This window comes from Pan paniscus, chromosome 17, assembly GCF_029289425.2.
Source record: "Pan paniscus chromosome 17, NHGRI_mPanPan1-v2.0_pri, whole genome shotgun sequence".
NCBI classification, from domain to species: domain Eukaryota; kingdom Metazoa; phylum Chordata; class Mammalia; order Primates; family Hominidae; genus Pan; species Pan paniscus.
Window position 1 is genome coordinate 76576981 of NC_073266.2, and position 14277 is coordinate 76591257.

At 45.1% G+C, this 14277-nt stretch overlaps 1 protein-coding gene across 1 annotated transcript in view; it reads left to right on the forward strand.

Annotated features, from left to right (window-relative positions):
* The window catches only part of LOC100975961 (O-acyltransferase like protein), a 73658-nt gene that overhangs the window by 35838 nt on the left and 23543 nt on the right, over positions 1-14277 (forward strand). The window contains 4 exon segments of the mRNA XM_057300406.1: positions 3132-3166; positions 3168-3312; positions 4398-4500; positions 11522-11623. Of these exon segments, the coding sequence (XP_057156389.1) occupies positions 3132-3166; positions 3168-3312; positions 4398-4500; positions 11522-11623 (385 nt within the window).

Consider the following 14277-nt stretch of genomic DNA (forward strand, 5'->3'; position numbering starts at 1 on the left):
TCCAACCCTCTGATGGGAGTGGAGCCCACAGTCATTAGAATTCACCATTGTGTTCCTCTCTGCTAGGCTGGCCCTCAGAGCCCGACCTTTTAAGGCTGGATCACAGGATTTAGGCCAGACACACCTGGTATGGTGTTAGGGACTGAATTTAGGTTCCTCACCCAAAATGAGGCACCCTATGATCAGGACATTAACGTTATGTTAGCTTTTTTTTAGCAGGCACATTGAAATGTGGTCTCAAAATAGGGGTTTTCCATGTTCTGTTGCCATAACAAGTTTTTAATTTTTGTACTTAATACCATTAAAGGATGCTGGGTGTGGTGGCTCACGCCCATAATCCCCACATTTTGGGAGGCTGAGGCAGGAAGATTGCTTGCACCCAGGAGTTCAAGACCAGCATGGGCAATGTGGCAAAACCTCGCCTCTACAAAAAATACAAAAATTAGCCAGGCATGGCGGTGTGTGCCTGTAGTCCCAGCTACCCAGGAGGCTGAGCCAGGAGGATTGCATGAGCCTGGAGATAGAGGTTGCAGTGAACTGAGTTCATATCACTGCACTCCAGCCTGGGGGATAGAGCCAGACCCTGTCTCAAAAAGGAAAAACCAACAAAAACCCATCGAAGGTAAAATATCACATCTCTGAATGTTTGAAAATAAAAATCCATTCGGAGAGAGCCAGAGATTCAGCATTTTTTTCTCTCTCCACTTTTACGTTAATCAGTGAGTCAAATCAACATAAGACCACCGTGTCTTCTAGAAGTTTAGAGCTAAATTGGGTATTTGGATTCCTGACTCTTTATCCTCCAAATAACTGTTGCATTTGCTTAGAATGGTTTCCCGTTACATGAGCCTGTCCTTTGCTCTTTAGATGAGAACAATATGAGCGAATGTATAAGGAAGTTTTCATGACATACATACATAGCTATGGATTCAGCCCCTGGGCAACAGGGCTCTTACTTAACAGCCTGTTGCTTAAAGTGGGCTCACTGTGATTGAGCAAACCGGAAGTGGCTGCAAAGTTTTTTAGAGCATTGTCACAACCAATGGGCCTTCAACTTTGGAGTGCATCAGAGTCACCTGGATGACTATTACAGCACAGATTCCTGGGCCCTGACCCAAAGACTCTGACCTGATAGGTCTGTGGTGGGGCCTGGGAATCTGCATTTCTAATAAGTTCCCAGGTGATGTTGAAGCTGCTGGCTCGGAGACCTCTGCTTTGAGAACCGGTGATTGCATGCATCGTTTCAGCCAATCCTCCCCACGTTCTTATTGTTTATAACACTTTCCATTTACAAATGAGCTAAATGAGCCTCAGGGAGGTTGTCCTCCCTCTAGACCAGTTATTTTCAGAAACCTTTATAAACCACTGATGGGTAAGTTCATTCACTAGCAGAATTTAGACGGAAAAAACATAGTAACAAAACATATTGAGCACTAGCTTGCCACATGAGGCATCAAACCAGATATTTGATGTTCTAGAATCCCCATTACAACCCTACCAAAAATTATACCCATTCTAAAAGCGAGGAAACTGAGGCTCAGGGAGGCTAAAGAAGTTGGCCAAACCTGGCAGAGCCCGGGTCCTATATCTCTCCACTGCTCGGGAAACTGAGGAGGAGCAGGTGAATCAGCTCTAGGAGGCTGCTGGTGTGCTGTAGTTGTGGCCAACTCCTGAGTGAAAAACCCTGTGAATGAAAAGGGTGGGTGTGGTGACTTCAGACAGAGACGCATCACAAAGTGACTTAAATGGAAAAACTTGTATTCACGGCTGGAACTTCAAAATGTTAGGTAGTTAAATTCTTCAATTTAAGAAATTGCTTTAGATTTCCAGAGTTTGGTTATGAGCCAGACCTCATTTGTGAATAAGTTTTAATTCTGCAAAGACTTCTTTGTGCCCACAATGTTGAAGGCACGGGGCTCTGTCCAGGAGGAAATGTGAGTCTCTCAGAGCCGGCTTGAGCTTGGAGGCCCCTGTTTTGCAATTCCAGACACTTGCTTCGTTCTCAGATAGGTAAACATTAAATTCTTTAAGAAAGGGAATGAATTAAGAAGATGGTATTAACCTTTCTTAAAGTGATAGGGCTTAAAACAGTGGTAGTAGTAGCTGTGTTCTCACGAGTACATACTAGGTTGCCTCTATTTAATGTGATTTATAAGCATTATCTCATTTGTTCTTCATGATAATCCTTTAAAATCTACTTTGATTATTTTGCAGATGTGGAAACTTAGACACAGAGAGGTTAATTCACTTGCCGTGGGTCACAGAGCTGATAAATGACAGAATCAGAGCCAGGAGTATCTGGCTATATGGCCTGTGCCCTAAGCTCCTGTGCCACTGGTCCTTCTGTTTTCATGCCTATACTTTGACCTACGTTAAGGTTGTTATTCATTATTATTATTATTATTATTGTTTTTGAGACGGAGTCTCACTCTGTCACCCAGGCTAGAATGCAGTGGTGCAGTCTCAGCTCACTGCAACCTCCACCTCCTGGGTTCAAGTGATTCTCCTGCCTCAGCTTCCAGAGTAGCTGGGACTACAGGCATGCACCACCATGCCCAGCTAACTGTATTTTTAGTAGAGATGGGGTTTCATGTTGGTCAGGCTGGTCTCAAACTCCTGACCTCAAGTGATCCACCTGTCTCGGCCTCCCAAAGTGCTGGGATTACAGACTTGAGCCACCGCACCTGGCTCATTATTCATAAGCAACTAGTCCTCAGGATTGCAGGGGTGTTCTTTCAAGTGAAAGCCTTGCTTTGTGTATCACATCGATTCTTACTGATGTCTGCGTTCTCCTTCCCTCAACTCTTCGTCAAGCAGGACTGGGGTCAGGGGTTGGCATCTCTGGGGCCTGAGCTTGGGCAGCGTATTCTGTGCAAAGCATGTGAGGCACCAAACTCAGGTCAAGTCTGTTAGGGAAAGTCAAGATTCAAAAGGGAGGGATACCAAGTATGAAAGTCCACAGATAGATGAAGATGGAACCACGGAGGCTGAGCTGAGAAGCCCAGGGTCAGAGCAAGAGAGCCTCCGAGTAACTGCCAAGATCTGTGGATTGCGCTTTGGTTCTTGTTGCGGGGTGGTGTGTGGATACCCTGGCGGTCAAGGTGGACAGTAACACCTTTGCTCTTGCCCAGGGTTTCTAGGAGCCGTGGCTCATGCTCTGGAGTGCTTTTTCTTGGCAGAAGAATGTGCCAGCCATCTGGACTACAAAGACACCAGGTGGCACCTGCTCTGCACTGAATGGCATTCGTGCCTTGAGTCTTCTTTGGATCATCTCGGGACACACCAGTCAGATGACTGCATGGCTGTCTTTGGGTGCGGAGAGTTGATGAGCCTTTACTCTAGGAGCAGTCAGGGAAGAGACATTCTTTGGTATGGGGGGATCACGTTGGCCAAAGGATGGGAGACTGGCAGCCTTCCCACGAGCAGCCTTCCTTCTGTTTTAGACACACTGTGTGTGACCTCCCATCAGTAAGCTTTCCAGGCCAGTGTCTAGTGGCTCCTTTCACTCCCTCTAGGTATAAATCAGGCACCTGGCTGCCAGATGTATAGTGATACCTGGGTATTCTATTTTCGTTATCCAAAGAGCCGAATTCTCTCTCATCATGGTTAGTGAAGCCAGGACCTAACATTTATTTTTCCTTGAAAAGCAGACAAGCATAAACATGGTCCACTATTATCAAATCAGTGTTTCTCCACCTTCTCCCTGCTGCTACCCTCCTGAAGCGCTCCTATCAATAACAGTGGTACTCTCTAAACAGGGGGCAAACACAGCCCAGGGCAGATTGAAGAAGCCTCCCGGGTGGTCTGCACCAGCCCATGAATAGGTGGTGCTACAGTCCAGGGGGGCTGTGGCCACCGTGAGTGCACAAAGGAGCTCAAAGCTCCTGAACTACCAGTAGGGACTTCAGTCACCGCCTTTTATTCCCAGTCTAACTTCTCCTTCTACATGAATTACATTGATTCTTCTTTTTTTTTTTTTTCTTGAGACAGAATCTCACTCTGTCACCCCCAGGCTGGAGTACAATGGCACGATCTCGGCTCACTGCAAACTCCACCTCCCGGGTTCAAGTGATTCTCCTGCCTCAGCCTCCCAAGTAGCTGGGATTATGGGCACCCACCACCACGGCTGGCTAATTTTTAGTGTTTTTAGTAGAGACGGGGTTTCACTATGTTGGCCAGGTTGGTCTTGAACTCCTGACCTCGTGATCTGCCTGCCTTGGCCTCCCAAAGTGCTGGGATTACAGGCGTGAGCCACTGTGCCCGGCCTATAGTGATTCTTAAAGCCTGCCCAGTACAACTGAAAGTCGAAGGTGTTCCTCTTGCTTTTTCTGAAAAGAGAAATCACATGATTTTCTTCTATGAAACAAAAAGACACTGCTTTTTAATGTTTGTTACAGATAATGTGCTTGAATGGAAAAGCAGAGTGCTTAGAAACTCACTGTATGTTTACTCTCGGAGTGGTCCCTTCTATCTTGGAGTTGATACATTTTTCCTGATCAGGTAATAAGGTTGAACTACGTTTTCAGTGCTGTGGGGCTTGTGGTGTTTGTTTTGGGATGTGTGTATGCGTATGTGTTACCATTCTCACTCTAATGAGAAAAGCTGAATGACCCACATTTATTCATCTGAGCCTTTGTCCATTTCTAGACAGTACTGTTGTTACAGGAGACTCTCCACTGTATCTTCCGTTTATCACATGAGTTAGGATGGCTCTATAACACAGGCCTTTTACAAACATTGATTGTATTCATCAAAATTGTTTATTTCAGTGCTTCTCAAATTCTGGCCCACAGAGTGGTACAGGTGCTTGATGAAGTTCCGACTTCTCACTATAGTGAAATGGGAAAAATTCAGAAAATGGCATGATGTTTCATAAAGTTATGTTTATTTATATGAACTATTAACAGGTAAAATTTCTTAATTGTTTGAGAAATGTCAGGCACTGTGGTAAGCACTTTGAAATAGTATCTCATTTAATCCTCATGAAAATTCTCATTTTTGCTTTTAAAAATTGGAGTAAAATTTACATAACATAAAATTAACCACTTAGTGTAAAATTCAGGGCATTTAATACATTTACAATATTGCACAACCACTTTTTTTTTTTTTTTTTTGAGATAGAGTCTCACTCTGTCGTCCAGGCTGGAGTGCAGTGGTGCAATTTTGGCTCACCACAACCTCTGCCTCCTGGGTTCAAGCGATTCTCCTGTCTCAGCCTCCCGAGTAGCTGGAACTACAGGCGCCTGCCACCATGCCTGGCTAATTTTTATATTTTTAGTAGAGACGGGGTTTCGCCATGTTGGCCAGGCTGGTCTCGAACTCCTGACCTCAGGTGATCTGACCACCTTGGCCTCCCAAAGTGCTGGGATTACAGGTGTAAGCCACGGCACCCAGCCTGCACAACCACTTTTATCTAGTTCCAAAGGTCTCAGAAGACTTGTCTGATGGATGAGGTGCTATTTCAGCTGGGACCGGAATGGCAAGAAGGAGCTGGCCATGGGAAAATCTGAGACAAGAAAGTTCAGGCAAAGGATCAGTTAGTGCAAAGGTGCTCAGGCAAGAGCCGGGGAGCCTTATTAAGGAGAAGAAAGAAGGTTGAAGCTTAGTGAAGGTGAGGAAGTGTGGCAGAAAACACAAGAGAAGGGCAAGGCTAGACCATGGGGGACCTTGTAACAACACTAAGGAGTTTAGACTTCAGTCTTGGTGGAACGGGAAGGAGTGAGAGAGCTTGTTTTAATCTGGACAGTGATGTGATCTGGTTTATTTGAAAAATGATCACTCTGGCTCCTTTGTGAATAATGCACCTAAGAAGGGCAAGAGTGGAAGCAGGATCGACTAGGTGACCTTTGCCCTATTTTAGATGAGAAATGGTAAGGGTGGGGTGATGGTGGCTGGAATCAAGAAAGAAGGTCACATTCAGGATGTGTTTAAGATGTGGAATTGCTAAGGCTTGTTGATGCATCAGATGTGAAGTGTCAGAAAAGAGACAAGTTGAGGATGATTTCTAGATTTGTGTTTCAGTGTCTGAGTCGATGGTGATGGCATTCATTAAGATGGAAAAGGTGGGAGGAGAAGCAGGGTCTGGAGGGAAAACCAAGCTTTCTGTTTTGGATGAATTAAGATGAAGGGGCCTTTTAGACAGCCACGTAGAAATGTCAGGTGAGTAGCTGACCTATCATAAGTCACATCATAACTTGTGATATGATAGCTGACATTCATAAGTCATATCATAACTCGTGATATGGTAGCTGACATTCTTGAGTCATATCATAACTCGTATGTGGTAGCTGACATTTGTAAGGCATATCATAACTCGTGATATGATAGCTGACGTTCGTAAGTCATGTCATAACTCGTGATATGGTAGCTGACATTTGTAAGTCATATCATAACTCATGATATGATAGCTGACATTCACAAGTCATGTCATAACTCGTGATATGGTAGCTGACATTCATAAGTCATGTCATAACTTGTGATATGGTAGCTGACATTCATAAGTCATATCATAACTTGTGATATGGTAGCTGACATTCATAAGTCATATCATAACTTGTGATATGGTAGCTGACATTTATAAGTCATATCATAACTTGTGATATGGTAGCTGACATTCATAAGTCATATCATAACTTGTGATATGGTAGCTGACATTCGTAAGTCATATCATAACTCGTGATATGGTAGCTGACATTCGTAAGTCATATCATAACTCATGATATGGTAGCTGACATTTGTAAGTTGGGAGATCAGTGGAAACATCAAGGCTGGAGACGTAAATTTTGGAGTCCTTGGGATATAGGAGGCATTTAAAGCCACAGTATTGAGTCTGATCACATTAAGAGGAGAATGGAATGACTGATGGGGACTGAAGGCCAGGACCTCTGGTGTTCCAACCTTTAGAAGCTGAGAAGAACCCACAAAGGAGTCTGAGAATGAGTGACCAGTGAAATGGGGCACAAGTCAGACACTGTGGGGACCAGGAAGCCAAGAGAAGAAAGCGCCTCAAGGAGGAATGCTGTGGTCAGCGGGGCCCAACGCTCCGGGAGTTGATTGTGTAAAGAAACAATTTTTGGCTTTGGCAACCAGAGGCCTTTTGGTGACATTGTCAGGAGCAGAGTCAGTGGCATGGTGGACGTGGAAGTCTGGTGGAGTGGGGTGAGGATGGGAGGATGCAGACACAATGACTTTGGACAACTCTTTCAAGATGTTTTGCTGTTTAAGGGAGAAAAGAAATGGAGTGGAGCTGGACTCTGTACGGGGCACAAAGGAAGGTTGTTAAAAGAGAAGGGACTCAAGACATACCCATGGTATGTTGAGAATGACTGAGGAGAAAGGGACAAACTGATGGCTGCTGGAGATGCTATTGTAGGTCAAACTACAATAGCCACAGAGCAATGTATTCATAAGTGCCCCTGTTTTTTTAAAAAGGCCATTAAGGCCGGGCGTGGTGGCTCACACCTGTAATCCCAGCACTTTGGGAGGTCAAGGCAGGCTAATCGCTTGAGGCCAGGAGTTCAAGATCAGCCTGGCCAACATGACAAAACCCTGTCTCTGCAAAAAATACAGAAATTAGGTGGGCGTGGTAGTCCCAGCTACTTGGAGGCTGAGGCAGGAGAATCGCTTGAACCTGGGAGACAGAGGTTACAGTGAGCCGAGATCGTGCCACTGCACTCAAGCCTGGGCAACAGTGAGACTCTGTCTTGAAAAAAAAAAAAGTCATTAAATTCAAATGTGTGTGATCCACCCAGTTAGGGGAGAACTAGCTCCCATGCTGCACAGAACAACAGTAAGGGATTACTAATCCCAGCCACTTTCTGTGACACTTACCTCCCTAACAGCCTGGTGGCTTGATTCCTCTTCTCCTTCAAGTTTTTACACAGCAAAGCCTTCCTCGTCCCCTCTGTTTGAAGTGCAACTACCTAGCCTTCTTGACTTCATTTTTTCTCTTGATCCAACATACTATAGCTGCCATTTTTGATTGATTGATTAATTGTCTGTGTCTCTCCAGTGGAATGTAAGGCAGAAAGTTTGTTTTTCTGTTTTGTGCGCTGCTGTGTCACCAGGTCACTGAAGCAGTGCTAGCCACAGAGTATTGTTCAATAAGTCATTGTTGAAATGAATGATTTCTTGTCTTATTTCCAGAATCTAGTGTGATAGTTTCTTGTGGTAATGCTGAGGAAGAGGGATGAAGAACGAGCTCAGACCTGTCCATTAAGGATCATGCTAGGAGGTGGCAAGTAGCCCAGACAGGCCAGGCTCAGGGTCCACAGTATGCAGCAAACCCAGCAGTGATACAGGGATCCCTGGGCTCCAGACTTTCCAAGACAGCGGCACTGGGTCTCACCAGGCAGGGGAAGCCCAGCTGCAGAAGACCGGGAGTGGGCCCCTGGAGGACGGGGAGGGTCTGCCACGGGGCAGCAGGCAAAGACCAGAACTCTGTTCCCTACAAGCCAGGCAAAGACGTCTGTATGCTGGGGTGGGACTGACTGGCAGGGTCCAAGACCTGGGAGGGACACTGGCGAGGACAGATCAGGATGACAGGCACTGAAGCCAAACTCAATCTGGGGACTAGGAAACCTGTCACTAGGATGGAAAGATGGAGGGCACGAAAGGCCACTGGTCATCTCTGGGCCATCAGTGGGAATCGCAGACACCAGAGAAGCCACAAGGTCAGTCCTGAGATATCTAAAGCACAGGCCAAGGCTATTGAAATACAAAAACAGCCCAGAAAACTACAAATATGTAGATGATTTATCTCCCACCTGGGTTGGTCTGGGGTCAGGGAGGGCCGTGCCTTATGTCAGTGGTCCTCAGAGAGCCGTCCCGGTGCAGTTTCACCAGCATCACCTGGAATTGGTAGAAGTGCAAATTCTTGGGCGCCACCCCAGACCCACTGAATCAGACCTTCTGGGGGCATGGGTCCAGCAATCTGGACTGTCACAAGCTCTCCAGGTTGTGCCTGCTGAAGCCTGAGAAGCTCTGTGTGAGCCCAGGCAGGAAAAGCTGAGGCCAACAGAGGTGGCGGAAGCCAGGCAGATTCTGACAGCAGCCTAGAGACAGAGAAGTACATTTCTTTTCTCTTTATCCCTATTTGCTTCCATTTCTCACCATCAGTCTCCGTGACTGTCTTTTTTTCCTTCAGTTTTTATTGTATTACTTTCAAAGGTTCACATTTTCTTTTATTTAAAATTTTCTTTTGAACAATGGAACCATTATTAATAGTGACACCTAGTATTGCCATTATGCTAAGAGCTTGAAATATTTTATCCCATGCAAGTCTCACAATAAACCTATAAAACTGGTACCTATATCATCCCCATTTTTACAGATGAGAAACTTCTTGATGTTCAGTAATGAGGTAATTTGTCCAAGTCTACACAGTTAGTAAGGTTAGAATTAGAGCTTAAGTATAGCTTGTTTCACAAGGAAACCATGTCTTACTCACTATGTCATTGATATTTACATAGTAAAAGCAAAGCCTTCTGATTATCTTGAAGAATAATTAGTTGGCGACTGTTTTGTAATCCTCTCTCACCTCTCGGGCTGACTTCATCCAACACTAGTGCATGCTTTGCTCTGTTGCAGTGTGTTCAGGTCTTTGGGTCTTAGCCCCTTGGAGCTAGCTATCTTGCTCAGAGCCTGTTTTCCTGCCAGTCTTTCTCGTTGCCCTCTCTTGATGAACTTGCAGGCCGGGAGGTGCATGCCCACACACACAGCGAGGCCCAGGCTTTGCTTAGCAACCGTGTTGGCAGAGGGGGAGCCAGTCACTCTGAAAAGAAAGAATTGCCCTGATTTATCCTTTCCTGAAATTAAGAGGAGGCCGGAATCAGAATTGGCTGCCCTGCTTCCTCCTCTTAGCACTGTCTTTTAGATGTCTCTATAAATTTTGTTCCTATTTAATGAGTCCAACTTGCTGCTTTTCAAAGGAAAATCTGGCAGGCAGAGAATGGAGACATTCTCCAACCCTCCCTGATCCCTTCCAAGTCCCACCCAACACACAGCTTTGTTTTGCAATAGGAAATACATTAGCTCTTTAGGGAAACACCCACAAGGATCACTGGTATAAATGTCAAAAGTTTGAGAAACTCACATACTTGCTTACCATCCAGTAGCAATTAAAAGGCATAACTTTTGTTTCTTTAGCTGCACATTCTGGGTAATGAATTTGTCATCAGGGTATGTTGGTTAAGAATTCTGTGATCTTGGGCAACCCTCTTAATAATCTCTAGGTCTCACTTTTCCCATCAGAGAAGCCAGAATGAAAGTGTCTTCCTTTTTACCTAATAGAGCTGTTTCTTCATCTATTATTCATCTATTCAATCATTCACTCAACAAACAACTATTTATTTATTTTTTTGGGATGGAGTCTCGCTCTGTCATCCAGGCTGGAGTACAGTGGTGCCATCTCAGCTCACTGCAACCTCCACCTCTCAGGTTCAAACGATTCTCCTGCCTCAGCCTCCTGAGTAGCTGGGACTGCAGGCACATGCCACCACACTCAGCAAATTTTTGTATTTTTAGTAGAGGTGGTGTTTTGCCACGTTGGCCAGGCTGGTCTTGAACTCCTGAATTCAGGTGATCCACCCATCTCCCAAAGCACTGGGATTACAGGTGTGAATCACTGGGTCTGGCCAACAAACATTTTTTGCAAAGTAGTTTTGTACGACTGGAGAAGGAAAAGCAATCTCATTAGCGAAAGTACTTTGAAAGTGATGTGCTCCTACACAAATGGAAAGTCTTGGTGTTATTATTTCAAAAGACCAAATGGTAGTCATTAATATTGTTCAACAAATCTTTCTGTGTTCCTCCCTTTTGGGCACTTGGCAACATTCCACTTCCTGGCCCCATTGTGATCGGGTGGGTCACATCATTAGTTCTGACCAAGTGGTACCTGGTATTGCCATTGAGCTAAGTGCTTTAGACTCTTATGCTAAGAGCTTAAAACGTGACACTTTTAGATTAGAGGGCTTCATTGCTATTTTGTGGCCCTCCAGAATGCTGTTGTCATCTTCCATGGTCACTAGTGAGGTTTCAGATGGTAGCTGCTCTGTCAACCTGGGCATGCAGCATGAGTAAGAACAAAACAATTGTTTTTGGCTGGGCACCGTGGCTCACGCTTGTAATCCCAGCACTTTGGGAGGCCGAGGCGGGTGGATCATGAGGTCAGGAGTTCGAGACCAGCCTGGCCAACATGGTGAAACTCTGTCTCTACTAAAAATACAAAAATTAGCTAGGTGTGGTGGTAGGTGCCTGTAATCCCAGCTGCTTGGGAGGCTGAGGCAGGAGAATCGCTTGAACCCGAGAGGTGGAGGTTGCAGTGAGCCGAGATTGCGCCACTGCACTCCAGCCTTGGTGACAGAACTAGATACCGTCTTAAAAAAAAATTGTTTTAAGACTTGGAGGTGCTTTGTTAATGCATCATAATTTATTCTATCCAGATTGGGACAACCAAATGAATCAATCAATGAACTGTATTATTGATAAGTAATTCCTGTGACAATTCTTCTTTTTCTTTTAGTGGTTGGTTAAGTGCAAGGTCGTTTTTAAAGATGCATCAGAATTCAGACAAAGGAATAACCCCCAAAGGCATACTCAGATACTTTCTCAGTCACCTGGTAAGGTAGGTGTCACGTGTGTCCATGTGAAGAGACCACCAAACAGGCTTTGTGCGAGCAACAAGGCTGTTTATTTCACCTGGGTGCAGGTGGGCTGAGTCCGAAAAGAGAGTCAGCAGAGGGTGGTGGGCTTTTCATTAGTTCTTATAGGTTTTGGGATAGGCGGTGGAGTTAGGAGCAATGTTTTGCGGGCAGTGGGTGGATCTCACAAAGTACATTCTCAAGGGTGGGGAGAATTACAAAGAACCTTCTTAAGGGTGGGGGAGATTACAAAGTACATTGATCAGTTAGGGTGGGGCAGAAACAAATCACAATGGTGGAATGTCATCAGTTAAGGCTATTTTCACTTCTTTTGTGGATCTTCAGTTGCTTCAGGCCATCTGGATGTATATGTGCAGGTCACAGGGGATATGATGGCTTAGCTTGGGCTCAGAGGCCTGACAGTAGGTTTATTTACTTAATTTCTCAATTCCTCATTGCTATGTAACGATTTATTAGTTTTCTGTCTTTAACCCTCTTTTAAAAGAATTTCCAAAGAAAAATAAACTGAAAGAAATAGTTTTCTTCCCTAAATACAGTTGATTTAAGCTGGTTTAATATGGTTCAAATTCTACTGGGACAAATACCATGAAAACTGGTATGTTCCACTGGCAAAAACATCCTTAGTCCTCAGCTGATGGGCAGCAGAGTTCAATAAATGCACTGTCAGATTTCCATGGAATCTGTATTCAACAGGAAAATTTGTTTGTCTGCAAATTAGTAGTAATTGGATCCTATAAATCAGAGTGCTAATGGTAATGATAAAAATAAAACAGTACGTGACCAGGAAAGGAACTTGGTCGAAGCTCTGGGCCATGGCCATTCTGCTGGGAGGGAGGCAGGAAGAATGACGATCTCCTTTTTTTTGTTTTGTTTTGTTTTTGAGACAGAGTCTCGCACTGTCACCCAGGCTGGAGTGCAGTGGCGCTATCTCTGCTCACTTCAACCTCTGCCTGCTGGGTTCAAGCAATTCTCCTGCCTCAGCCTCCTGAGTAGGTGGGACTACAGGCGCCCGCCACCATGACTGGCTAATATTTTATTTTATTTTTTTTTGTATTTTTAGTAGAGACGGGGTTTCACTATGTTGGCCAGGCTGGTCTTGAACTCCTGACCTCGTGATCTGCCTGTCTCGGCCTCCCAAAGTGCTGGGATTGCAGGCGTGAGCCACCGTGCCCAGCTGACGGTCTCCTTTAGGAATGTGTGGTTGGTTGATGCAGAAGGGATTCCAACACTGTTGATGATTCCAATGTGTTGATGCAGAATACGGAATCGGTGGTAACAGAGTGGCAGTGACAGAATGAGACAACCAAAGTTAAGGGAGGAAGGGCTGGGCACAGTGGCTCATGCCTGTAATCTCAGGTGTTTTGGGGAGGCCCTTGGGAGGCTGAGGGGGGCATATCACTTGAGGTCAGGAGTTTGAGACCAGCCTGGCTAACATGGTGAAACCCTTTCTCTACCAAAAATACAAATAATTAGCTGAGCGTGGTGGCACACGACTGTAATCCCAGCTACTCGGGAGGTTGAGGTGGGAGAATCACTTGAACCCCGGAGGTGGAGGTTGCAGTGAGCCAAGATCCTGCCACTGCACTCCAGCGTGGGCAACAGAGTGAGACCCTGTCTCAAAACAAACAAACAAAAAAAACAACAAAGTTAAGGGAGAAAAGGAAACTTCAGCTCATGTCATCCAACCTTGCCATTGATATATTTTCTACGTCGTGGTTATTTGCTGAGCTGGAAGCCAGCACTCCTGACTCCTGGTTCACGTTCATCTTGTTATACCACACTGTCACAAAATAGGAAGAGGAGTGTTGTCATAATCTTTGGGGCTAGTGAAACGCAGTGGGCAAGTGCAGACTCTGTAGTTGGACTGCTGAGCGTGTATTCTGGCTCAATCATATAGCAGCGGTGTGACCTTGAGTTAAGTGTCTCTCTCAGTCTTTCTGTGCTTGCGTTTGCTCATCTCTAAAATGGGAAGAATAGTGACACATCACAGGACTCTTGTGAGGATTCAATGAGATAATGTATGTAAAGAACTTGGAAGGGTGCTTTATACATAGTAAGCCCTCAATACGTAGGAGCTATCATTATTAGCGTGGTGGTTATTTATACCTTTTAAGCTTTCCATCAAATAGGTGAAGAATGGGGAGAAGCTAAGGAATAGACCTTTGTTGGTTTCTTTTCACCACAGTCTTTGTGGTTCCTTCCAAGCTTTATAAAATCTAACCCTCCTCCAGGGAAGGGCAGAAGGCTTATGATTTCAATATATTTTGGGTGTGTGGCACTGGAGTAAGCAGCCTGTCCTGCCCTGAGGTTTTCTGGAGGTGAGAGGCTGGCATACAGGCTGAGGGGTCATGGTGATAAATGCTCAGAGGGGTTAGGTGGGGGTTGGGGCAGGGGATCTAATGGCATGGTGGGTTCTGCTTGGGAAACCAACTTTTTAATTTAATTTAATTTTATTTATTTATTTAATTTATTTTTTGAGATGGAGTTTCGCTTTTGTTGCCCAGGCTGGAGTGCAATGGCGGCGCGATCTCGGCTCACTGCAATCTCCGCCTCCCGGGTTCAAGCAATTCTCCTGTCTCAGCCTCCCGAGTAGCTGGGATTACAGGCATGCATGACC